Source organism: Hermetia illucens, chromosome 3 (assembly GCF_905115235.1).
Source record: "Hermetia illucens chromosome 3, iHerIll2.2.curated.20191125, whole genome shotgun sequence".
Classification (NCBI taxonomy): Eukaryota; Metazoa; Arthropoda; class Insecta; order Diptera; family Stratiomyidae; genus Hermetia; species Hermetia illucens.
The window spans coordinates 77,330,390-77,358,349 of record NC_051851.1 but is presented as its reverse complement, the minus strand read 5'-3'; the positions used below and the strand labels follow the sequence as shown (position 1 = coordinate 77,358,349).

The following is a 27,960-nucleotide window of genomic DNA, read 5'->3' as shown; positions in this document are numbered from 1 at the left end:
GAGAAATGCAATCGAGTTGTGCTAAATGCTCAAGAAGAAGCGACAAAATAAAAGTCCCAGTTTCGTAGTACAGAGTGGATGAATCTCTGGAAGATTTGCGCCACATTACACAGGCCAAAAGTCAACCGTGTGAACTCGATGAATCCGAAAGGTGTGCAAATTGCTGCTTTTGGAATATCTTCGGGAGCTACAGCTTCCAAAGTCGAGAAAACACGACAATTTGCTAAATAAGTCTCGAATAAGTGCAATGGGTTACCGATCCACAAGTCGTCCTTCGCCATTGGACTTGAGGACCAGATGGAGTGGAGATGGTCAACGACTGTTAGAAAAACTCTTCCCGCGTAACAGTGGGCTTCTGGGGTGATAAAGGACGCACCTTCGAGAAGACTGGGGGACCAGTAGTGTTAATGGGTGCTGAACATCGTGCTTAACTGGTTGAGATATATTGCAAACAGTAGTAATGTTGCGATATTTTTGGAGGAGTGAGTGAGTCGGCAACGTCCTCAAAAAGGATGCAAAGAGTTTTGTTTGCGCAGGTTGAAATTTTCCTTGACGACTTAAGAGATGTTGTGGGTCTGTCAGGAATCTATGCTACATATCTACCAGCAGCCCATAGTGACACAGGAATTCTGCGTCTAATATGGGGAGACTGATATCAGCTAAAATGAAGCCTGTAGCATCTGCTGAGGGAAGCTTGATGGGTCTGTGGACGCGGAAATGAAGACTTCCACGCCCGTGTCTATTAGATAATTGCGCCTACTAAGGAGGTCGTAAACTGTAAGGCGACGTGCCACCCAGCGAACTCGGCTTTTTCGAGTTCGCGAGAAAAGTACAATGGCTGGTACATTTAGTGGCCTGATCTGCAAACCTACGATAGTACCAGTACACTCCGGAGTTTAATGCAGACCGCGGCTACCCGAACGCCTATTACCTGAGGCGAACGTTAAACTGTTCGCGTCCGCTCTCTCGAACACAAAGCGTTCAACGCCGCGGTCAGTGTGACCACATTGGCCGTAAGCGCAACCATTTGCTTTTTCCGTACTGCCACGTCGGCGGTCTCGTGCGACCACCTTCGTGAACATGGGACGAGTGTGCACCTCGTGGATTTTGTCCGCAACCGCGGCTTATACCTCTAGAAAGCCTTCGTCAGCATACGCTAGTATGGCCTACATACCCTCCGACAGTCGCTAAAGCATCAAGGATTTCAGTAGCTCAGATTCATCTCTCGAAGTAGCTAGCTGAGGGTGGGGTCGCCAAGCGTCAGATCCGTTAGTAATGAATGAATAATCAGCAAGCAAAACATTTCACTCATAGGGATATATAGGGGTAGTAGGTAGAAGCTGAAAAAGTTTATTTTAGTGGCGCCTTCTAAATTGAACACAAATTAAACGCTTCTTATTATTTATCAAATAGATTTTACTCCTAGCGGATGGTTTATCTGTTACAGAATCAAGAATCTGTTAAAAATTGACAATATTATGAATCATGGTCTCATCGTCTTTTTCTGGAGATACCGAAGTATTGAAAGCATAAATGATGCGCAACGTATTTGTGAATCCTGAGCCTTCACGCCAACCAGTAACAATAACAACTGAGTCCCCATTGTTAATAAATCCTTGAAGGGCACCATATCGCAGTCCAAACTGAACACGTGCATCAACGTCTTTAGTCCAATCATGCATTGGTGGATCTGTAGAATAAAGTTGGTATTTCTGCATATTTCAGAACTCTGATAAACTTAGATCTTTCGCAGTAAATGGAATAATGATTAAGCTACCCGAACAACAACCTGTATTGAGTGTGATAATAACAACGGAAAGATTTGCGTGCTTACTGCCCCTGAGATAATAATTAAAAAATGATTGCATCGCTTACCATGATAAACTAACGGAATTATACCACGATAGATATTTGCTTGCCGTGCAGTTTCTGAATATCGAGTAACAGCTATGATAGGAACTCTTGGTTTGTACTTCGCAATCAGAAAGGCGGACTTCCCGGATGTGGTTATAACGATAATTGCCGTTGAATTACTCTTAGTGGCCGCTTCTACAGCGGCTATTCCAATCGAATTAGCAGCATCCAAATTTTGAAGCTTCTCGATTAGTTCAACAAATAGATGATGGTGCCACAGAGCCGCTTCTGCTTCGATACATATTCGATCTACAGCAGCAATTGCTTCAACTGGATAATGACTTTTAGCAGTTTCCCTTGTTAATACCAAACAATCTGCGCCATCCAGAACTACGTTCGCCACATCGTTGACTTCAGCACGGGTAGGTCGAGGCATTTTAACCATCGAACCAAGCAGTTGAGATCCACAAACTACGGGTTTTCCGGCCTAAATTCAAAAGATCATACGAATAAAACTGGTTCAGAATAGGATACTTGTGGCTACTACTTTATTGCATCTCGAAATTATAGCTTTTTGCCCTAAAAATATCTTCTCAAGCGGCATCTCAACGCCCATATGACCGCGTCCTATGAAAATGCCATCGGCCGCCTGAATGATCTCAGTTAAATTTTCGATACCTTCTTTGGTTTCGATTTTTGCAATGATTTTAATCTGCTTTCCCTTTTCGCCGAGTATTTGGCGTACATGCTCCACTAGTTCCGCGCTTCGTGCGAAGGATACTATAACAAAATCGATTTTTTGCTCTACACAAAATTTCAAATCAGATCTGTCCCTGTCCGTGATTGGTGGTATATCCATAACAACCTCTGGCACACTGACGGATACCCTTGACCCAAGGAGTCCAGAGTTTTCTATTTTGCATAGTATAGTGTTCACTTCAACTTCGAGTGCGATCAAACCGATGCGACCATGATCAAGAAATATACGTGTCCCCGGTTTTACAAAGAGTGTAATGTTATCATAGTCTACATAGATTGTGTCTGCATTTCCCCTTTCAGTATAATCGCGGTTTGTTGACAATCTGAAGAAATATAATAAGTGGGGCTTTGAGATATGATTTTGTAGATATAAGCCATGAATAATACACTATTACTCATCAAAAAGTTCCCGGAATTTATTCGACAGTCGATATTGTCCCCTTCAAAGTAACCTCCATCGATTGTAACCATTTATGCTAGTACTTGCTCCCGGTTTTAGTATGCCCGCCCATCAGAGCTATAATGGTTTTTCGATTCAATTGAACAAAAAGAAATTGAAAGGTGAAATCGGAGCATTGCACAAAATAAAAAAAAAATGAAATTACATCCGGTCAGTGGGAGTGCTACATGGTGGTAATTCCGACAACTTTTTGATCAAGGTAGTATTTCACGAACTACAAGCAGCGATGCATTCAAATCTTTCTACGCAATGTAACAATCTAACTAGGAACGTTATGAATTTCGACGGATCTTTTGTATCAAAATAAGAGATGGTCGGCGTGTGTGATATTGAAGCGTACATGAAAAAAACCCCTTCATCAAAACACTTTTATAAAAACAACCTGACTAATTCTCCCTTCGTTAATTTCACTTCGTCCATTACACCACCTTCTAACGTTCCTGTACGAACTTCAGCCCCACGCATTTCCAACGCAATGGCAACAGGAATCTCGAAACCTTGCTGTTCAGAATACATTTTGGCTGCTTTCCGAATGTTGTGAATTGTCTCAGCTTGATGGTGGTATGACATATGGGATAACAATATTCGCGCTATGTCCATCCCCGCGCCTATCATCTTCATCAAGACGTCAATCGATCTTGAGGATGGGCCAATTGAACCCATGATGGCCGTTAGTCGAAAATTGCTTGAAAAATGGTCAACGTCTAAAAGACAGTTTGGATCGATAGGATTAATTGCTTTCGTAGGTCCCCTGATATTCTCAAAAGACATCTGTGAATGAAATTGATTTTAGGATGAATAAATTGCCCTTTTTCCGCACAGAAATCAAACCAAAATTTTAATCGTATTTTGAAATGTTTTTGGCCTTACCATCATCATTATCAACGGCGCAACAACCGGTATCCGGTCTAGGCCTGCCTTAATAAGGAACTCCAGATATCTCGGTTTTACGCCGAGGTCCACCAATTCGATATCCCTAAAAGCAATCTGGCGTCCTGTCTTCGGAGGATTCTTCTCTTGAACGTGGCCAAGAGTTCGCAATTTTTCTTGCTAAGAACCCAAGTTTCCGAGGAATACATGAGGACTGGCAAGGTCATAGTCTTGTACAGTAAGAGCTTTGACCCTATGGTGAGACGTTTCGAGCGGAACAGTCTTTGTAAGCTGAAATAGGCTCTGTTGGCTGACATCGGTTGTGATTTTCGATCCTAGATAGGAGAAATTGTCAACGGTCTCAAAGTTATATTCTCCTATCCTTATTCTTCTTCGTGTTTGACCAGTGTGGCCTTACCATAGAAGCACAAAAATGCTCTTTTTTTCTGTCAAGGTATGTAATTAGAAAATTTGATGGTTTAACTTGAAAATAGAATCTGAACTAAAAATGTAAAGTAAGAGCAATATCCATGTTGATATCTTTGAACCAGCCTGTGCTGTAGTTATAAGAAAACTAACTTTCTGCTTTACAGCTCAAATTAAACATAGTTATAGATTTCGCAAGACCGGACTGGGCGGCGAGTAACTATTTGCTTACAGAAAGTGTTTTGATTGTGGCATCTATATTAATGCGCCGCCAGCTCTCAGCCTTGGAATAGCGCTTCGAGTTCGAATTACGACACCACCTACAATCCCCTCTGACAATCAGGTGAGAGGGGATACCGAAGCGATTCACATCACAGCCCTCCGTAACACATATAAGGGGAAATGGATGCCGCAGTAATCGCAGTTAACAGATGTTCTGGAGATCAAACATCAACAAATGATCATCGCAACCACCTTTTTTTTTCTACCAACAGCAGGATCAAGCCCTATACACCTCGATATTTATCCTGCCAAGACAAAGAGGAAAATCTGATTTCCGACAGAATGGGTATATTGGAGCGACGGGTTGACTATTTTGATGAAATGCTCAACAACCAAAATATCGGCGAGTTAGAGATCCCGCCAACTGAAGACGACAGACAAATTCATCGGCTTGAAAACTATAAGTCGCCAGGAGTCGATAGAATTACAGCCGAATTTGTTAAATATGGAGGCGACCAATTACACCACGCGGCTCATTAACTGATGCTCAAACTATGGAGGAGCGAATCAATGCCTGACGACTGACAATGCCCCGTTGTCAGTCCTGTCTCATTCATAAAAAGGGGGATATCACACAGTGCCGCAATTATAGAGGTATCACGTTGCTGAGTATCATCTATAAGATATTGTCCTCTATCTTGCTAGGTCGGATAGCCCCATGCGCCCAGAACATCATTAGCCCATGCCAAAGAGACTTCACTCCAGACTAGGCTGACCCTGACCAATGTGAGAGGCCAGATAAAAGAGCAGAATCACTCTCGAGACCATTCAACATCAATAACGGTCTAAGAAAAGGGGAAGTCGTATCATGCGTCCTCTTTCACCTGACCTTGGAGAAAGTGATTCGCGATGGCGATGTAAATGCGAGAGGTAATATTCTCTTCAAGTCCACCCAACTACTGGCCTACGCTGACGATTATCGACATCATGGGAAGAACAACCCGAGAAGTGCAGTCTACCTTCATCCAGATCGAGCAGGCGGCGCGGGATTTTAGGCTGCACATTAATGAAGGCAAGATGAAGTATATGGTGGTAACGTCAGCGCGAAAACCAGAACCGAAAGAACGAATAACATGGAATCGCACAGGTCAAACGAAAACTAATGAAGATACGAGACTACAACTTTGAGACCATTGAAAATTTCTCCTATCTAGGGTCGAAAATCACAACCTATAACAGCTATGACGATGAAATCCGCGCACGGTTATTGGCTGCCAACAGAGCCTATTTCAGCTTACAAAAACTGTGGCCGATTCGATTTCTTAATCAAGATCGAGAAGCACAGCCTGCAAGGCAAAAGAGAGGTTGCTGTCGCGTTTTTAGGTCCCGATATCCATAATTCGGCTTCGAACTTATCGTTACTGATACGGATTTATTAAAGGCGTCAATCCATTGTAAACAAAGCGATGGTTTTCTTTGTGAGGTTCGAACACTATACTGAATTCGTTAGTCAATTCGGGAGTTGATTTATGTTAGAGATGCGTGACCGTAGTGTTCCGGCCAAACCAAAGTTTACATGTCGGCTTTCGGGCCTAATATATTCATGGAAAAAAAATATTATATGCTATTTAGCTTTGGGTAGATAATATTTTTAGACAGGAAGAGCTCACCCCTAGATAATTCTAATTACTCAGAGGTTTTGAAAACTGTAAAATTTTCTGGAAGACCGGAATTTAGTGGGAAAGCGTGTGCTTCTGACTCGGTGGTATTGCTATGGATAAGAACGAATAGTAGTGAACCTAGATACATTCCATTGAAATCGAATAGTAATTCAATTTTGTTGTCATGTAGTTGAAAGTAAAATTTTCTCTCACAAAACTTTTCAGTTAATGGATACGGAACCTTTTATAATAGAAAATTTCAAAATTATAAATACGCACCTTCTATATAATAACTTCCACAATATAACAAATAATATGTAAATAAATTCACGATATTTGATTAAAATATATGTTAAGTAATATTTCGACTCTCTCTAGACAATCTATTGACAAGTGTCTCAATGTTTGTTTGTTCTATTGGAACACTCATGCTGGGATTATAAGTGAATACTGGGCTGCCGTCAGCAGTTTTTCCCTACAGCTCCGGTCAAGTTTTTGGTTATGTTCCGAAAAAAACACCACTGGTCTAAAGCAAAAACATCTTCGTCTCCATTAACAAGAGGCATCGTTCATTATCTTTTATAGTCGTCCGCCCGGCGTTAAATTTGGAATTTGAGAAGTTTGTTGAATCGTCGATCGTAGGTTGTGTAAATGTGTGAAGGAATTTCATAATACAATTCACCATGGTGGAATAGTACGCGAAATTCAACATTTACACTGTTAAGCTCTGCACTTGAGTACATACACTCATAGCTTCCATTTGGGGAGTCAACAAGACTACTGAAACTCAAAAGAAAATAATAACTCTGTCGTAGCCGGTCCCAAGCCCGGTTTTCATAAGGGGAGGGATGGATAGCTTCAGTCTGAATGGCTGTACATCACCGCAGCGTCTCACGGGGTAGATGAGGAAAGTGCAGGAACTTTGCACTCTTGCAGATTACTCACTAAGGAAGCTATAACCGCTCCTGACAGTTAGGGATAAAACGCAAATCTATCTAATGAGAAGAAGATAACCGGCGTGAACCGTCTGACTTGGTGACTGGGACGGGCTCCCGTAAAGGACAGCACGGTGTCGAAACCGCTAATCGTGGAGCGGTTCGACGTCTAGGCGCCTCGATGACCAGGAGCGTTGTTCCACCTACTGTTACTTTTTCGTCACAAATTGTGGCGACCACTTCAGCAGGTTCGCGTATGCAGCGGATGAAGTTGGCTGAGGAAATGAACCTCTTTGTCATCCGTTCCTACTACGAAATAACGTTGTGGGCACGTACATCTTAGGGAACCTTGTTGCACCAGAGATTCGTCGAGCGCTTCCCGCAATTCGCGCAGGTGACTGTGCAGCGAGTCGCAAATCAGCAGCTTTAGTATTCGTAGCGACACAATCCCGGCCATCGTCAAGGAGCGTGTTCGACTTGAAGTTGCCGAACCACTCTTCACCGCTGAAGTCTCGGCTGAGGTTCGAGACGAATTACAAAGGTCGTGTAAACAATTCTCGGAAATGGATCCTTTGCATAGACCGATCGAAGAGGAAGTTCGACGAGCCATAAACAGGCCGAAGAACTGGGGGGCCTTGGAATGGATCGGTTGTGGAATTTGTGGTAAAAGAAATTTACTAGTATACATGGTCGGTTGACACCTAGTATAAATCAGGTCATTAGTCGGCCGTAGGAATTTCCACCCTTTCTCACTGCGGGATTTACCTATCTTATCCCTAAAAAGGACACGGTGCAGGAAACCGCAGACACAAGAGCGACTACTTACTTATCAACCCTCTACAAATTCGTAATGTCCATTATTAGCGGAAGAGTCAATGCGAACCTCGAGTCCAACAACATTCTGTCTGAGGAGCAGAAGAGCTGCCGAGTCAAGTCAAGGAGTTGCAAGGAGCAACTTATTATCGACTCGGTAGTTGTAGGACAAGGAACTAGAGGCCAAAGAAACCTCTTTAGTTGCTATATTGATTATGCCAAAGCTTTCGAAAGCATTCTGTATACCGGGCTAATCGATGTCCTACCTCTGTAACGCATTGATCCCAAATCAATGAAGTTTTTGGACGAAAATTGATCTGGAAAACGTCCTGCGGCGGATACGGACTACTATGTCCAAATTTCAAATCATCCAAACTCTGCCGTGGAGCGGATGAATTTGCTTTCCGGCATTGGAGGCTGGGATGTAGTTGACGTGGCAGCACAACATCACCGAAGTCGCCTCGCTACCCGCTTATATTTACAGCAAAAAGCAGGCGAGTCCCTTACATGCGGCTGTTTATAAGGCAGACTGTGGGCGGAGTCCACTTTACTTGAAGGATCGGTGTGGTGAAGTGAGACTAAGAGAGGATCGACGAATAGAAGTCGAAGGAAATTCACGGTAAACATGTGAATTGTCTTTGGCAGTCATTTGTCAATTTGAATTGTCCGAACAGATGCTGGGGTGGTCTTTAGTGAGGTGGAGGGATTCATGTGTGCCATTCAGGCCGGATGGTTGCCACCCGAGCTTATAAAAAGCTCATAATGAAAGAGCGGGTGGAGGAAGACCAGTGCGGAATATGTGGTTCGGCGTCGGTGCAATATACGAACAGGCATAAAGCTGTATGTAAGGTGTAAGGTGTAATGTTGATAGTGCTGCTCGCAGCATGTATTGGGACCGGCAAGTTTCAATTGCTCGCCACATACCCCACAACAAGCCTGACGTGGTGCTAGTTGACAAGACGCGCACCGCGTATATTATTGATATTGCTATTCCACATAATAACAACATTGAACGGAAATATGTGAAGAAGGTGAACTATGAGCTACTTACCCAGGAAATCAAATGAATTTGGTGTCTCGAGAAAGTGGTTGTAGTTTGTAGTTTGTCAGCTTCAGGTATTGTACCTTAATCCGTCACGGCTTCCCTTGATGTCCTGGGACTCTCACACAGTCTGGTTCAAACCATGCAGAAGTACACTCGACGGATTCTTCCACTAACCTACACCGGCCACCACCACCAGTTTCATCTTTTAAGGTGGGATCGTCCGGGCCTAAATGTTTGACACTTAGTCCTAGAATTAGGTAAAATCCGGCATCGAAAATGTGACAATTCAGAAATGAAAAAATAATAATAGTCGCTGGCACAATAATCCAGACCGGGTTAGGGCCTTGAAGTGAGTTAGAGCACTTCATTCAAGACAGTAACGGTGGACTACAGTAGACTGCAAGAGGTAATGCGCATTGCGCTGACTCTAGATTATCCGATACTCACTCAGAGCTGAGTCGGCTGGTATCCGACATCCAATCACGATAACAAATCCCTCTGCCACCAGTGAGATTTGAAAGAAAAAGCCGGACAAAAAATGAATTATCTGGTTTGAGGAGAAGCAAATCCATTTGATGGATTGGAATTTCTTGTATACAGACTTCTTGCAAACAACCAATAGGAAATTGATAAAGTGCCATTGCGATATTACTCAGATCCTTGTTTTCTACGATTGATTTTGGCATCTAATTCGAAAATTTCTTTAACGAATGCAGCCTCGTGCAATAATACCATCTCACAAATGGAAACCAATACCAATGAAGATATACAGAACGCAATTGCGGCCTTGACTGTAAAGCCCTGTTCATCGGAAGTCATATTTTCTGTCCTGTGAAAATTCAGGGCTTGCCTACGCAGTTTCACCTCTTGTGTATGGTTGTCTTGAGGAGAGTAAACTCATAGCTGTCAACAAAGGCGACGCGAAATGCCTCATATGGCGTAAGGGGACAATGTTTTAGTAGAAGTTGAAGTTCAAAATGGAGTTCGACAGGGCAATATTCTGTCGAAAATCCTATTTTCTCATGTCATCAGGACATATTTCATTTTAACTTCTCTGCAGGACGTGAAGAAGTTCAAACGACCGTACACTGCTTATGTTTATGATTGAATGCAACAAAATTTAGGCTCTCATTTTAGTGGGATATCGCATTCTTTCTAGCTCTATAAACATTATATGAGGAAATTACAAAGGAGATGGTCATGTCACTCGAAAAGTCCAAGCACGCATTAGTGCCTACCTATGGTAAGGTATTACTATTGGGTTGCATTTACGATGCGCATAATGAAACTTAACAATTGTGATAATAGAGTGGCGTGCCCCTGTGCAGTTACGTGAGGAAAATAGGTCAGTTTCGCACGTTTTTAATTCCAGTGCAAACATATTGCCATCTTGTTGAGACTGGTTTGTTAAGTCACGTCAATTGAATGCAAAACGTCACTGGTAAACTCTTACGTTGTATTATTCTATATTTTTTACGCTGGGTGGGGCATTTCACTATGTGCAATTGAAAACACGGGCTTACGCTGTGTTGCTTATACTATGTGACGTCATATTATGTAAATGCGATCTTACGGCGGTGTACAGGATAGATACAGGTGAACTAATTGTTTAGAGGCCAATGACAGGGAATTTGTGCTTTCCCTAACGAGGTTCAAGTAATGTTGTCATAAAACAATAGTTGAGGAAGAATTAAGGAGCAAAACTTTCTTGGCGGAAAAATTACATTTGGATATAGTATTTTCGTTGCTGCAATCATTCATCTTATTGATATATTAGATTTTTGAAAAGATGCAATTAATCTCTATGCGGAATATAAACATTTCACATGTTTTCAATAATAAAATACAACACGTATATGTTTTTTCGGAATTTATTCACAAAAACCAGACTTGCATTTTTCAATAAGTTTCAAATAATATATATTTGGAACTCTCAATTATATCGTTACAGAGACACCAAACAGAAAGAAAGACTAAGAGAAGAGTAAAAATCTCCTCTTTCTATAAAAAAAATATTTAAAAGTGCAATAATAATATGAATACTTTCCTTAACCAAGCTACTCGTCTTCGTCGTCGTTCTCGCGACTTCCAACTGGATCGGCAGTTGGAACACCTTCTTTGTCATCACAGTTTGTTTGTCGGAACAATGTCAATTCAACTTCCTTTCGAGCACCAAGGATTTTTTTCGACTTCTTCATAAATCCATTGTCAGGAATTTCATACCGTGTTCCGGATGAGCTTGAGGAGACACTGGGAACGTCTTCTGGACTCACTCCTGACAGGGGTTTCAGTTCGGCATTACTGTCTTTATGTTGATTTACGTTTGATTTCTTTAATGGTAGACCGTTTTCTCCTATTTGAATTTCGAACGATGATCCCTCATCTAGACTTTTCACAAATTCTTTCTTTGATTGCGACTCGCTTGGATGAATTCGTTTTGAATTTTGTGTTTTCGGAACAGGTTGTGGATCACTGGTTTTAGAAACGGCAGCTTTCAGAGTTTTGTGTTCTGTTTTTGCATTGTTCGCTTCATCGGCTTCATGTGCTGGATCCACACGTTCACGAAGGGGATCAGGAACGGAAAATCGAACATCCAAAAATGAGCACAATTCCTCGATTCCATCTAAAGTTTGATTCAGCTCTTCGGAATGACTTTGCGGGATATGCCGCCGTAATATTTCTGCATATTTCTTCAATTGTAATCGACCCACGTATAGGATTTTCTGGGCTTGTTGAAGTTCCATACGAAGCACTTCGGGGCTCTGTAGGGACGAACGCTTTTCATTTCTTTCACGATCACATCGCTTGGCTAGAAAATATCGAAAAAACTACTTACATTCTCTCGGTATCCGTCCACGATACGTATATCGTTCTCACGTATTTCGCCACTAGTTGGTAAATGTTCAATATTGCTACTTGCAGAATACTGTAAATCACGAAGTTTGCTTTGCAATTGACTATCTGTAGAAGCAGATGATGACGATAACTGGATACTATTCGAATTCAATGAGGACGCACGGCTTCTAGATGTTGCTTGAGGTTTTTGATTTATATGTTTCGAGACTGCTTTTGAATTTGCCGATTGCCTGGGAAGAGTTGCGGCATTTTGGTTTTTATTAAGCTGGGATGAGGTTTTGTTATCAGGTCTTGATGTAACGTAAACAAAGGCACCAGGAGGAAGTTCATATTTCTGAAATTGAAAGGCAATATGTCAGTTTCAGATTTTATTGTGAATGCGTTTTTTGGAGGTGCATAGTTGATTGAAGGTCTCCTATTTTATGGAGATCTCACTTTGGTTAACTAGTTCAATATAGTGCAATAATTCGCAGTCAAGTAGTAATTCCTAGCTTCCCTACGGACTTCATTTCAGAATGGCAAATTTCTATTTAAATTGAATAAAAAATAGCTTGGTGTGTGGCTTCGTCCAACAGCAGAAGAAATATATCAGATGCATCCTCCCCGTGGTGCTTCTAGCGCCGAAATCCTGAATGGAGGAATCCTTTGTGTGCCATTAACGCTCCATCAGTGTAATTGATTCTCGGTCGTTCGAGAGATAGATCATCATCATCATCAACGGCGCAACAACCGGTATCCGGTCTAGGCCTGCCTTAATAAGGAACTCCAGACATCCCGGTTTCGCGCCGAGGTCCACCAATTCGATATCCCTAAAAGCTGTTTGGCGTCCTGGCCTACGCCATCGCTCCATTTTAGGTAGGGTCTGCCTCGTCTTCTTTTTCTACCATAGATATTGCCCTTATAGAATTTCCGGGCTGGATCATCCTCATCCATACTGATTAAGTGAACCGCCCACCGTAACCTATTAAGCCCGATTTTATCCACAACCTGACGGTCATGATATCGCTCATAGATTTCGTCGTTATAAAAGCTACGGAATTGTCCATCCTCATGCAGGGGGCCAAAAATTCTTCGGAGGTTTCTTCTCTTGAACGCGGCCAAGAGTTCGCAATTTTTCTTACTAAAAGCCCAAGTCACCGAGGAATACATGAGGACATAGTCTTGTACAGTAAGAGCTTTGACCCTATGGTGAGACGTTTCGAGCGGAACAGTCTTTGTAAGCTGAAATAGGCTCTGTTGGGTGACAACAACCGTGCGCGGATTTCATCATCGTAGCTGTTATCGGTTGTGATTTTCGACTCTAGATAGGAGAAATTGTCAACGGTCTCAAAGTTGTATTCTCCTATCTTTATTCTTCCCGTTTGACCAGTGCGGATAGAGATAGAGAGATAGATACCGCCACCAAAAACCTCATTGGGATGACCTACAATTAAAGCGCTCAGGCGGAGTGTTTTTTTTAATCGCCATAAAAAAAAGACAAAGATATCAACTTACAGTTTTGACTGTTTGTTTATTAAGGTTTAAAGTTCAGATTTTAATGGCCAAATATAATAAAAAACAAAAATGGTGGCCATATTTGTCCGGCGCTGTAGCAGTACTCGTCGAAATGTATCAATCGGAAGATAAAATACAAAAATAATTCTTATAGTTTTGAGTAGCAGCCATTGTATGAACCTCCATTTAGAAAAAAATATGCAGTTTACGCGTTTTTAAGATTTTGTGTGAAACAAAACCGTATTAACATCGATTCAATATCTGTCTGTCACACCCGATTTAATCGGAAACGGAACCGATTGTCATCAAATTTGGTGAGAATATGCGGTCTGTGTGTCCCTTTATATGCAGCAAGTGGCATCATGTTGTTTTGGGATTAAGGGAAAGAATGTAGTCATGTGGAATATCAAATGAAAGGACTCGATTAGTTCTTTTCTTTCTAATTTTTGATATTGGCTGAACACCGGGGGGTGATGATTTAAAATGTGCGCCCCGAAAAGTGAAATAGGTCTTGTTCACAGAACTTATTCAATCGAAAAATCTAGTGCATTTATACGAAATCTAGGCCTCGATATACATTTCTTTCCGATATTTGCTCAAACGAAGTTATTAATAGAATATTGCCCTTTTTTGAAAATTTACCCGAAAACCCCCTTAAGTTCATCCTAGAAGTATAAAATTTGGTAGCAATATGGACGATAATAGGACACAATTCCTGAAAATTTGAATGTAATTTAACTATTATTAACAAAGTTAAAGAAGGTTAAAATTGTGTAAGACATCATCACCATATAAAGTGAACTTATATGAACGGCGGGTTCCATGGGGACATTTTAGTTTTGCTTATTCATCGTTTTTCAATTTCTAGAGGCAAATATGTGTATGTGCTAATAAAGTTTGCGGATAGGGTACAATAAGATGAACATGTGTGTAGTGGTCTAGTACTAGCGGCATTTATGTTACGTACATCTGTATATGATTTTGAACACGGGCTAAATTGTAAATATGTGTAGATGCTCTAGATGAGATTTGGATGCGTACATATGCATAAGGATGCGGTAATAGGCAATGTTTCTTTGTTTAGGATGAGCACAATATTTATGTCTTTGATGTGTATGTACATATTTTATCTTGGAGTTTAGCAATATATGAAGGAATAGTTTGTATTCTTAGCTATGGAGTAATGGAAAAACGTGCAAAGAGTGTTCATCGGATAAGATGAACGCAAAACCTTTATACTCGAAGCGTCGAGTGTTTCGAGAAAAACGCATTTAAAGATTCTAATGCTGTAAAAAGACATAAAGTTCGCGCTTATTGTAAAATGAAAATAAAAGTAAATATAGATTTGAAATTTTAAACGGGTATTCTTCAACAAGCCAAACAGAAATGCAACAAAAAATTTAACAATACATTGCCTTCTTAAATCACACAGAGCAATGTGTATTTAGAATATACCTTTGGAATTTCTGGGTTGTGGTGGGAGTTGTGTGGTAAGTTTAGCCACAAGCTAATCCAACAGAAATGGAACGATAAGAAACTTGGTGCGAAAACATTATTTCTCCTATCCACAATTAAGGTGACCAATTGGTAAGCGCGAAAACTACAGAGAACTCCCACTGCTATGCGCTTCCTACAAAGCATTCTTCACGCTTAAAAAATGATTGCTACAAATCATTTCTGTTTAACATTTCAGAGAAATATTAAGAACATAATGTTAATATTTAACAAATATTTGTAGATTTCAAACAATGTTACGATAGTACTAATCATGCTGAAGTGTTCAAATTAATGCTACAATTACGCATCCTAATGAAATAAGTTCAACGCATAAAATCGAAAATGATTGGCATGATAGCTCAAATGCGAGAATTCTTTGACTGACCCATTTGCCACTCGAACTGGGTTAAGATAGAGAGGTTGGTTGGTCCTTTTGAAATGAAGGCCCTACTCAGAATGGTGAGTTGGTTACAAGGAGTTATATGAAATCTACGATGATTCAGAAGCCTCGTTCGTGATACACTTATATTTACCCCAGCGGACTGATCATACATAGCGCGAACACATAAGAGGATATTGAAGAGGAAAATTGACGGAAATAGACTAGCCGACACTGATAGTGAAATAGTATTAGATGTAAGGAATTGGGGTGCGATTATTAAACCAGGCAAGACAACAAAAACAATGTAGTGTTGCTAAGAGAAGGTGGCTGTATAATTTGGTTTCTACCATACGATGATTGTTCAAGAAATACACACACTGATTGTGTAGAAATGACCCCACAAAGTGGTTGTCCTTCGTTAATTTCCTCTGAAGGGCGTGTGATTAGTGGGATCCAAAATGCTTCAAAGAAAATAGCAATAATTGTTCAAACATGCACACATTATCACTATTGATATGAGCAAGGAGACAGCTTGTTGAAGATTTCATGAAGTAAATGCTTTTGGCGATTCGGAGGTGAATGGTAGACGTGTGGACGATAGACCAAGCGGTCACGCCCTTCGATTCATTACGTGTAACCGTAAGGCGTCAACTATTACTCAAGTAAGTACTAGTTTGCGATTTTCGAGTTACTCTCTCGATCGTTGATCATTAAGAGCAATAATAATGAAACTGTAGCAAAGTCTTATTGAAAATCAAATGCGAGAAAAGGACTGTGTCATTAGTAATAGGTATGAATAGGAGACATATCTATACATGTGGTATACAGTGCAGGAAAAAAAAATGCTCAAAGATATTTTCCATTAAAAACTGTATGTTATATATTATATATGAAATAGAGAATATGGTGGGGGTTAGGGATTAGGGATAGGGTGGGTAGAATCTTATATAGAATTAGATGTGTAATTTAAATTTTTGAAAAAAGTTGCCATAAAGTAACCATTTTCACTATTGCCATTTTTGTTAAATTTAGGGGAAAAAAACGTGCTCAAAGTAATTTTTCCAATTTCTTGGTTTATTGTTGATTTATTGTGTTATTAGAAAACAGTTGCCCGAGGAGCTGAAGCCCTTTATCGTCAAAGTGGTACAAAAAGGCCCCTGTCAGAGGGTAGTTGTTATGGAATTTAGCATCCCGCAGTCCGATTCTGTAACACAAACCTTCTTGTAAGAAAGAAGAGTAGCGGACATTCGAGGAAATCAGCTGATGCTCAGGACCGTCTACTTGTCTGCAATATGTAAAAAGATCCGTTTAAAATGGCATTTTCACGTCGCAAATTACACCGACAACTCATGGAACTTACAACAGGTATGACTAGAAATATTTGGCGGTGCACAATGCAATTTGTTTTTGATGTCTTATTTACGTTATATTATGTTGTTGTATATTTAGGCATGCAAAACTGATTGGTTTCCAACCCACTCTAATCATATCAGAAAAAACTGTTACGCAAGATTTTGATTCGCGAAAGATCAGGTCAAATGTTGGGCCGTCGTACCTTATGATTCGACTAATCAAAAGTGGTTCTTTTCAACAAAGGAGGTTTGTCATGTCCGATTATATTTTAAAAAACGTTAGGAGGTCAAATTCCAATTGTCGGCGGTCAAACATGGAGGCAGATCTATCGTGGTACGGTCTTGTTTTTCTCGTGATACAGTTGGCGCAATGTTCAAGACCGTGGATTTAATAACTAGAGCCAAAAACTGTAATTTATTATTGCAATCTATGCTACCTCATTCTCGCGACGAATTAGCCAACGATTTGATTGTTAAATCCGAAGCTTTCGACACGAATGAAGAATAGTTGGCTGGCCGACAAGCATTTAAACCACTGACTTGAATGGCATCGAACATCGCTGGAGAATCGTTGACAAAAAGATCAGGAAACGTAATTTCACAAAAACAACTGACCTATACACCGCCAATAAGTAAGAGTTGGCGGGATCTGATTGTTTGGCTTGCTGACTTCATCCATCAGCAATGCCGTGCAGTTATGACTTCGAAACGATATGCGACAAATTATTCAACTTTTAATTAATTAATTAATAACTTTTGTTAAAGTTTTTGGTAAAAAAAGTGAGTGAGCACGTCTGTTTCCGCCCAAAACATTGACGAAACCGGCAAAAATGGAAATGGTTACTTTATAACATCTATGAAATTACACATTTTCTTCTATACAAAAAAATTCGACAAAACCATATATAAACATATAATATAAATCTGAGTGAAATTATGCGGTGTTTCCAACGATTAATTATCTGAAATAATAAAAACTTGTTGTTTCTTTTTCGTTGGTGTGGGTATTTATCTTGCAAAAACCGATATTTCGGGAACCAGTTGTTCCCTTCATCAGTGCTAACAAGAAACTTGTTTGCAAGAATAAATATCCACACCAACGAAAAAGAAACAAGTTTTTATTATTTCAGTTATAATATAAGGTCTACAAATAAGTTCTGTCAGTTTTCACAATAGATGGCGTAGCTTGTTTTTTATTCCATTGATCCACGTTTCTAAACATTCATCAGAAAGCCACTGTCAATAGGCACAAACGTCAGTATAAATTATTTAATTGAATTGTAAACAACAATACTTTTTTCATCATCGAAAATGGCCAATTTTGTACCAAATTATGTGTTTTTGCGGGGAGTTCTACTTCATCATTTCAATATGAAGAAAAAAGCAACCGAAAGTCATCGCATTTTGGTGGAAGTTTATGGTGACCATGCTCTATCTGAGCGAACGTGCCAGAGGTGGTTTGGACGATTTAAAAGTGGCAATTTTGAAGAGCGCGCCGGATGGCCAACAATTTTTGAAGATGAAGAATTAGAGGCATTGCTCGACCAAGATCCATCGCAAACGCAAGAAGAACTTGGAAAAACACTTGGAGTCACCTAGCAAGCCATTTCGCACCGTTTAAAAGCAATGGGAATGATCCGAAAGTTCGGAAATTGGGTTCCGTATGAACTGAAGCCAAGAGACGTCGAACGCCGTTTTTTCACTTGCGAACAACCGCTCTAACGACAAGAAAGGAAGGGTTTTCTGCATCGAATAGTTACTGGCGATGAAAAGTAGATCCATTACGATAATCCCAAGCGTCGGGCAACGTAGGGATACCCCGGCCATGCCTTATCATCGTTGGCCATCGATGCGAATATTCATGGTGGGACCAGCTGGGTGTGGTATACTATGAGCTGTTGCATAGCCCGTTAAAACATATCTAGAAACGTTGAAATGGGAAGTCCTACCCCACCCGCCGTACTCTCCAGACATTGCTCCTTCTGATTACTATTTGTTCCGGCCGATGCAGCATGGCCTGGCTGACCAGCACTTCTCCAATTTCGACGAACTCAAAAAATGGCTCGATGAGTGGATAGCGGCCAAGCCGGCCAATTTTTGGCGCGATGGTATCTATGAATTGCCTGAAAGATGGAAGAAAGTTGTGGCTAGCGATGGGCAATACTTTGAACAATGAATGTATAACCAATTTTTCACAATAAAGCTTCAAATTTAAAAAAAAAAGCGACAGAACTTATTTGTAGGCCTTATATAAAGCTTGAAAATACATTCGTTTTTGGACGAAAAACATCAGTAAAAAATAAGTACTAGGATTTTACTTTCATTTAAACAATTAATAATAATCGATGGTGCCACGTCATTATTTGGAGTTCATCTTTGTTAGCACTATGCATAGTTGAACCTTTTCAATAAAAGTTTTCGCCTCAAAAATTTACCTTGGATCGCGGTATATCCCTCTAATTTGTAGAGATTGAACTTTTTTCTTTTTTAAACTAGCGATTCACACAAACATTCTCCAATCTAAGAAAGATATTTGATCGTGTATTAATAAATAAGCTTCTCTGATGAAGTTACAATAATATCTAATGCCGGAGACACTTATACTCTTGATTCAACTGCTCCGCCACGACTTTGTCGATGTTTAACAAGAAAGCGCTTTCCGCCATTTTCCACTCGTTCTCGTCATGGGAGCATCTATACAGATGATGATTTTTAAGGTTCTCAAAATAAAAATAAATTTGAGTAATTCCTGATTCGGAATATAGCTTTGTGAGTTCATCTAGGGAAGCTTCTCGCCTACCAAGCGCGTTAGTGTGTGGTGATAGCCACACATTGTACAAGGAGGCTCTACTATTAACAAAAAGCCGCGGATATAGACTGGGAAGTCGGAAAACACTTTCCCGAAACCAGAGAGTTATGCGAACCGTGCCCATTGGATAGTTTGCAATCGGGGATAACTCACAGTTTGACTTTACTGTGTTACAGTTTCAATGGTATGGCGGACCTCCTAACTCCCATATTCGTGGGAATCAAATGAGTGTTCAAAAAATAATAAAGCAGAACCCCGTCCCGCACATAAATTGGTCCACCAGGCGCCTGTCCATAGCAGAGAGTCATGTGACTCTAGGAGGAAGAAGCTGGGATAGGAGGGGAGTTTGGAGATTGGGAGTCAAGGTCAACGTGGTCTACTGAGAAAACTGTAAACAACAAAGATTCCTGCTCAAAAAGAAGCCTGGAATGGGACGGAGTTGTCAGCATGGGCTGGAGACTACCTTCCCAAAGTCACCGCAATTGGGAAGCTCCCATGTGTCCCCATTACTCAAAACATGGGTCTGCACACGCGATTATGGAGAGTTTTTAGAAGTAAGGAGGAAGGCAAAGGAAAATTCCTCACGATCAGGGTAGATAACCGATCCTTGGAGGGTATAGGATGCCGAGCTACCTCATCAATTACAGATTTGGCCACATACCTGTACACGTGCACAGGGAGAAATCAAAGAAACTTCGAAGGGCACAGCGGGTGAAAAGTCTTCCGAGATTCTTGAAGGAATCTCGGAGGAAATAGAGGTTGAAAGGGCAGAACCAAGCAGGGAAGGAGGAGCTGGACCACATACACCTAGACCTTTTAGGGCTTAAGTAGGCCAGCGAAACGTAACAAAGTGCCATGTCAGAGGATGGTACTCCCACATTGGAGAACAACTTCAAGCATTAACAGAACCAATAACCAGGACTAAAATAGCCCAGGTAAACCTTCACCACACAAAGGATGCAGTAATTGTGAGGACACGTTTTAAGGATAACACTAATTCAAGAGATAACTTGGAAGTAGACAGAACAATAAGACACCTGAGTGACAACATAGGTCACCTACAGCTAGGCGATGACATCAGAAGCGAAATAGGACTGAAAAACCTCCGGCCAGTTGTTCGATTAAGACAGTCAAGTCATCAAGAGCAAGTATATAGACAGAAGGAGAATTGAGGTCCAACAACTTTCCAATCGTGTGAAACAAACCGGCGACTGGCAGAGGTACAAAAGTGCACCGACGACGTATAGCAACGAAATCAGAGAAGCAAAAGGAATTCTGTGAAGGAATCGAACAAACCACAGGTTATAAAAAGCTATAGGCAGAGGGAAGATGGGACATTTATCGAGAATGAGGAGGATAGGATACATCTGCTTCTGTTCTACTGCTAGAGTCCTATCCTACGACGGAAGGCAACAATAATTTTGCTGACAACCCAATAACGAACAAGAGGGGAAAAGGTTGAATCGGAAACTAGCAAAAGAGCTATGCTCAGAAACTAGAGTAAAATAGGCAGTAAGAACCTTTAAATCACTGAAGTAGATGTTATTTTCCCAGCACTACTCCATCATTCAAATCATCTTAGGATTTCTCTTAAGGGGTCATCCAGTGTGAAGGCCGTTTTTCGCTTTTTTTAGAATTTTTTTGTGAAGAACTGGATAAAGACACAAATATGAATTTTTCACCATAGATTTATTAATGTCTTGAGCGTGCATAGTATTTTTTTCAGCCCGATCCCATAGTTCCTTATTGAAATACGGAGCAATTTATACACCCATCTCCAAAAAAAGGTGTTTTTCTGTTGCCGTGCTAGGGGACGCTCTGATCATCTTAAAGAAAAAATGTAAACGGCATTTTAACGTGCGGACTTCACAATCGGCAAACTAGAATTATTAAAAAATATTGAAAACTAAATTTTTGGTGACTTGCTAAACTTTTTTTTTGTAAATTTTGGTGTTTTTTCAAGGCTTCTTTTATGAATAAAAAAAAACTACCGAACGAATCGCAATCATCCTAGTGTGCGGACCGTAGAAATATGTTCTGAATAAATCATGAAAATTTCAGAGAATTTCGCTGGATAGATTTTGGGCTATGGTGGCAATAGATTTTTAACATGCAGTTTTGAGAAAAACGCGATTAAAAAATAGAATGCACTTTTTAACCATAAAATCTTAACTGACCATTAATCTGCTAAACCTAGTCTATAAACCTTGAAGAAGCACAAGTAAAGCTTTGGCTTCAATTCTTATGATTTTAACGAAGCCATTCGAATATCACTCGGACCAGTAAATACGCGCTTTATTACGGCGATCAACATAGACTTTGCATGTGACATTTTGCCTGTTTAACACTGTAATTTCCGAATGACTCCGAACATCAAAAAGTCACTCTGTCGCCATATATTCTACATTTTATATAGATGAAATTGATGCAAAACAAATCGATTCCTCGGATCCGACAAACGGGATGACCCCTTAAGAGTGATAAGGCACGGTATAGCTTTGGGGTATCAAGGGCATGGCGGCAACAGTGGCTTATCGTTATGAAAATTACTTAAGGTTGGCCAGGGGGTGGAGTATTATCACTGTTAATGTCGAGTATAGCAGTTAATTAATTCCCAGAAGAGCTAACAAACACTGGAATACAGGTCTAGGGTTATGCTGATGACATTGTTCTAATCTGTAGGGGCAAATATGAAGATGTGGCAAAATTCAAACTAAACTGCGAATCACTAGGAAGGTGAAGGAGGCGGGGCTGCGCGTAAATCAAAGTCAAAGCCAATTTAGTACCATTTACTACGAGGTGAAACCAATAACCGTCGAACAAGTAACAGTGGAAATCACACTAGATCTGGAAAGCAAATATTGAAAATGTATGTCAGAAAGCTACAAGGGTGTGATGACTGTGTGTATAAGTGGGGCAATGATCCCGTTGGGAACGGGACAAAGGCTCAAGAAGAAGAAGATGCTAAACGATATCACCAGGGGCCCTTCCAGGATTGACTCCTTTTCATCTGCACATATAGATGCAGACAGGGAGGACGATTTTCAGAATAATAATAATCGTTGGCATAACAATCCATATTGGATCAGGGCTTTGAAGTGTGTTAGAGCACTTCATTCAAGACCGTAACGGTACACTGCAGAACGCTGTAGGAGGCAATGTGGTCAGCATTACGCTCTTCAGAATACCCGGTAGTATTAGCGAAGCGGGGAACTGGCTAAATCGTAAAAAGATTGATGTCCTGTTTTTGGGGTATCCCGAATTATTGACACCAAGGGATGACATGACAACGAGGCTTGATTTCCATAAGAAGTTTAAAATACGTTGGAGTAACAAGGCAAACTGGGAGAGCGCAGATTTAACAAACAACTGATTACCTGGTACACAGCAGCGGAGTTATTGGTCTAAAGAGAACATATTTTCTACCAATGGCCATAGATAGATGTGCCTCCTTTAACCTCGAAAGTTACAGCAGTGGGCAGAACTATTCTAACCGACATCCAAGCGGCTATTAAGGACCTTAGGTCTAATCAAGTGAATTCCAAACTAGTATGGAAATGTCTTAGCAGACTGAACACGCTTGGTTTGGCCAATAAAGTCTGGATGTTCTGATTTCCAGGCCCCATTGGGTTAGAAGGCAATGAAGCAGCGCCGAGTTGGCCAAGAAAGGAGCAGGAACGTCACTACACAGACTAGAGCCATTTTGTAGAGTCAGAAATTAGTTCATGGCGAAGAGGAACAGCTGAGAGAACTACACTGGCTGAACTTACTTGGAATGGGACAATTTAAGTTGCCCATGAGAGGATACGAACCCAAGCGTCCGAAACATTACCAAGACGTAAAAATACTCAGTGGTCATTGCAGGTCAAATTACTAGTTAGGAAAGCTGCGAACAGTGTCTACCGATTCTGTGAGGAGAGTGATAAAACCTCCACACCTGTTCTGGAACAGCGCCCGATACTTGTGCAAACCTTAGTATCAGATGCCAGGTTGAAACTCTTGGAAGTCCGGAACATAATAAAATTCTTATTGGTTATAGGCTTGAACGACATGCGATTAAATTCCGAGTTTTCTGAGCATAATCTTAATAATGGACAATTCTGAACCCATAAAGACTGTGATTGCGGTTAGATAATTAAAATCAAAAAAAATTCATAGGATTTTGTTAGTAACAAAAATCTCAAGGGAACAGTGACAGTAAAGTCTTCAAAAATCGGTAAATATTTTTTTTTTAAATTGACGTAACAAATAATTTTGATATAACTTTAAATTTGAAAACTACTTTTCTGACTGTATTTTGCAGAGAAGCACGTGCGGATTTTTTTGTCTGCCACTTTTCCCAAAAATTAATATTTTTAAAATTCCGTTCGTAGTTTTCTAGGTATATATAGAATAAAGATAATTTTTTTCTAAACAAAAATGGCAGTGAACGCATGTGATAAATTAAATTAAAATTGGTTTTCTTTCTTTAACTTGGTTATATTATTCAAATAAGCATAATTAGCCGTAAATGCTACAAAAAAAAACTAAATAAAAAAATATGTTGTTATGTTAATGGAAAAAACTCGACTCATAATTTAGAAGATGTACTAGAGCAAAAATCGTAGTCGAGAGATATCTCACCTTGGAGCGCTCAGAAAAGATTAAAAATAACTAAAACGTTAGATATTGTCTTCTCTTTGTAGTTAAGTCTAAAATTGATAGACCAGTAGCTTACTCCAAACTACAATTTTATTTTATTACGTATATATATATTTCGGGAGCAACTTACTCCCTTCTTCAGTACAGAGCTACTAAAAACAATTGCGATTCTACGGTTCTATTTATACTAAAAACACTAAGTACCTAAATTACTTTTTAACAAAAAAAAAAATATTAAATTATTAACCTAATTATCTATTAATTACCGCGGCAAGTCTTATTAATTTTGAGGGGCAATTACCGGAATCTGTGTTTAATAACCGCGTCCCGTCTTCTCTCAGAATTTCTAGACTTTCCCAAGGGTCCAAGGTTGTCGTTCGGTTAGTATGCCGCAAGAGTTCAAGATTTTCGCGCCGCAAGGTTACTATGTGCGTTGCCACTGATGACCTTATGCACGACTTTTGTTTTCGAACACTACTTACCGTTTCCTTGATGTGTTCGTTAAATCTCGTCGTTATCAGGCGTTTCGTTTGCTCTATGTATAATTTATTGCAGTCGCTGCACGTTATTCGGTAAATCCCGCTTTTTTCGTCCGTTACCAAAGGATCCTTAACGCCTCCCAGTAAATTCCGCAAGGTGGACAATCGACTCGAACCTACGACTTCCAGTTGGTACTTTCTTACCCAATTCCTGATGTTGTTAAATAGGTAGGAATATGGGATACTTATTCGTCTAGTGATTACCTCCTTCTGCTGCGAAAATAGCGTTGTATAGGCATACCTATTGTGTTGCTTGACTTTTCTTCCAATCAATTTCTCAATGGTCTGAGAATTCTACAAAACTACTTCAGGAGTAGTGATGGGGAACCCCCTCTTGCCGTTACTCACTGAAAAGTTCATGTCATCAATCGAAGAAGAAATTGAATTGAGGGGAATAATGCCTAAAGTATGGTTTAGGTATGTAGACGACGTATTTGCGATCGTTAGAATGGACGACATAGACATGGTCATCTTCTCTATAAACAAGAATCATAATAAAATCGAGTTTACACTAGAGGTAGAAAAGGATGTGGTTCTACCTTTCCTGGATCTAAATATCGTCAACTCTAACAGAAAGCTTAAGTTCGAGATATACCGTAAGCCTACAGCAACGCAGAGAACGATACCAGTAACACATTTTCCCAAAAAATGGCTGCCTATAATTGCATGATTCACCGACTGATCACATACCTTCTTTCAGAATACGGTTTCAATAAGGAACGACAGTATATTATTGGCACCGCTATTAAGAATAAGTATAATCCTCAGACTACTAGGAAATTGATCGGAAGGAAAATCAAGGAACACAATAGGCATGCCTATACGACACTATTTTCGCAGCAGAAGGAGGTAACCACCAGGCGCATAAATATCCCGTATTCCTACAACATTGGGTAAAAAACTACCAACTGGAAGTCATAGGTTCGAGTCGATCGTCCACATTGCGGAATTTACTGGGAAGCGTCAAGGATCCTTTGGCAACAGAGGAAAAAAGCGGGATCTACCGAATAACGTACAGCGACTGTAATAAAATATACATAGGACAGACTAAATGCCTGATAACGACTAGATTTAATGAACATATCAAGGAACCGGTAAGTAGTGTTCGGAAATAAAGGTCGTGCATAAAATGCGAAAATCTTGAGCTCTTGCGTCATACAAACCGAACGACATCCTTGGACCCTTGGGAAAGTCTAGAAATTTTGAGAGAAGACGCGACGCGGTTATTAAACACAGATTCCAGTAATTGCCCTTCAAAATTAATAAGACTCGCCGCGGTAATTAACAGGTAATTAGGTTAATAATTTAAGGTTTTTTTTAAAAAAAGTAATTTAGGTAATTAGTGTTTAAGTATAGAAAGAACCGTATCGTCACAATTATTTTTAGTAGCTTTCTACTGAAGAAGAGGGTAAGTTGCTCCTGAAATATATATCTGCACTGTAAAATAAAAATTGTAGTTTGGAGTAAGCTACTGGTCTATCAATTTTAGGCTTGACTACAAACAGAAGACAATATCTAACCTCTTCATAATATGGAAGTATGGTAACTGAGTCTTTAAACTTAAGATATACTAATGTATTTGTATTTAACGCTATTCTTGCGTCGAGGCGAAATCGAGTTACAAATAGTATTATCGTCAGAGAAAACAAAACCACATAGGAAATTCTTCGGCGCCTACAATATTTCGATTATCAATGAATAAAAGAATAGATCGATGACCCATTAGACTGAGAGTCTTCGGTTTTCAGGAACTTATCTACCGAATATTTCTTGGCTCAAATCTAGAGTAATTTTGCCATTCTGTTCACGTAATCGTGGCTTTTGGGAGAGATCTTCCATGATATTTTGTTTTCTTTGTGACAGCAATGCGGACTTGCTACTTTTTCGATGGTTCGATAACATATAGGTTTGGTTATTTTCTCCTTTTTTTGTGGGTGGGATGCGATTGTTTCACTGTACATGTTTTAGGTGAGAAACGTTGTCTCCAAAGAAAAAGTGAAAGTGGTTTTCGGGGTTAACAATATTATCTAATATTTTGAAACATTTTGAATGCATTATTAGAAAAGATTGGAGAATTAACGTGCCTTTCATTATTGTTTGATTTAGGATCAATATTTTTCGAGTTTTGAAAGACACGCAGCGCATACATAAAATACTTAATCTTAATTAAATACTTACTTGAGGAATCTTCATATGCAATGCATGTCGTAATATCAACGAAATATCAACATTATTTGGATAGCGCATTAAATGTGTTAAACATGTCGTGTAATCGCTCAATAGAACTAGAAATAAAATTAGAAAATGAGCAATAAAATGTGAACGTGATAACCGTTTACACTTCAATATCCACTTATTTACATAACAAGATTTACTTACGCTTATCACGTATTCTTATTAGCATTGCCACTAAAATATAATCTGGCAAATCAAATGTATCACTGTCGGCGAAAATTGCATCCCAGAGCATGAGTAAGTCTTGTAGTTGGAATTCACGGCCAAACAAGAGCCGAAGCCATCGACTGAAATTTCAGGAAATGTAAATTGCTTTGATATATAATCATCTAAAATAACCAAAGTTGAGATCGTTGCATGAGTCAAGAGTGATAGATAAAAATGATTAATTTATGTTTCAAATGATGTCTTATTTACTCACATTCCAAAAATATGCAACGGAATATCTAATTTCAACAAATGATTATGCAAGTGGAGATCAGTTTTAGCGAGAATCTTGTCTCTAATGAAGTTCAGTTGGCCGATGACTTCATTTTCGGGAGGTAAAGGCGTATCTGGTGACTAAAATGAAAGTATAATATCAAAACCGAAAAAAGTAGTAGATCCTTGAGAGGAAAAAAATCATGTTTTCTAAATACCGGTAATTCAGATTGGGTTGGAAAATATCCCTGCGAATTAGGAACCATGTTGACAATGCGATAGTAGGATTCGATTTTGGACATGACACGAGAAAATATACAACTAGAAAATCAGAACAATTAGATATTTAGTTCGCATAGTAAAAAGACTCATATTTACTAGCAGTCAGACTCCAAATACTGTGGGTCCAGTACATCAGCTAAAATTGGACTTAAATCGTTTACATGTTATTTATAATTTTTAAAATTTATATTTCAAACAATTTACTCGATATCTTTAGTCACTTCTTGGACGTGTTGAAGCGCTTGATGGTCGCTATGCATGACAAACAGAATCGGTGCCAGAATCTCATGCATGCCTTGACGATAGCACATATAGGGATGTTCGCGGGCATAGTTGAATAGAATATTTGTCTAGAAATATTTTGATTAAATTTTATTTGTATTTGGGTTCGGAATGTGTGGATAGCAA

The 27,960-nt window shown here is 39.8% G+C and overlaps 2 protein-coding genes across 2 annotated transcripts in view; both read right to left on the bottom strand.

The window, feature by feature from the left end:
- Window positions 1-1,398: 1,398 nt before the first annotated feature.
- On the bottom strand, window positions 1,399-6,855 carry LOC119651723 (pyruvate kinase-like). Its single transcript, XM_038055446.1, has 5 exons — window positions 6,532-6,855; window positions 3,456-3,844; window positions 2,402-2,936; window positions 1,876-2,341; window positions 1,399-1,690 (listed from the first exon to the last, which is right to left on the bottom strand). Exons 2-5 carry the CDS (start codon window positions 3,842-3,844, stop codon window positions 1,461-1,463), a joined length of 1,620 nt encoding a protein of 539 aa, XP_037911374.1. The 5' UTR covers window positions 6,532-6,855; the 3' UTR covers window positions 1,399-1,460.
- A 4,043-nt stretch (window positions 6,856-10,898) lies between these two features.
- The window catches only part of LOC119652527 (TBC1 domain family member 5), a 29,354-nt gene continuing 12,292 nt past the window's right edge, over window positions 10,899-27,960 (bottom strand). The window contains exons 5-12 of the mRNA XM_038056728.1: window positions 27,757-27,902; window positions 27,649-27,699; window positions 27,489-27,591; window positions 27,272-27,411; window positions 26,995-27,137; window positions 26,794-26,900; window positions 11,882-12,235; window positions 10,899-11,822 (exon numbers count right to left, since the gene is read on the bottom strand). Of these exons, the coding sequence (XP_037912656.1) occupies window positions 11,103-11,822; window positions 11,882-12,235; window positions 26,794-26,900; window positions 26,995-27,137; window positions 27,272-27,411; window positions 27,489-27,591; window positions 27,649-27,699; window positions 27,757-27,902 (1,764 nt within the window). The 3' untranslated portion in view covers window positions 10,899-11,102. The remainder of the gene's footprint in view (window positions 11,823-11,881; window positions 12,236-26,793; window positions 26,901-26,994; window positions 27,138-27,271; window positions 27,412-27,488; window positions 27,592-27,648; window positions 27,700-27,756; window positions 27,903-27,960) is intronic.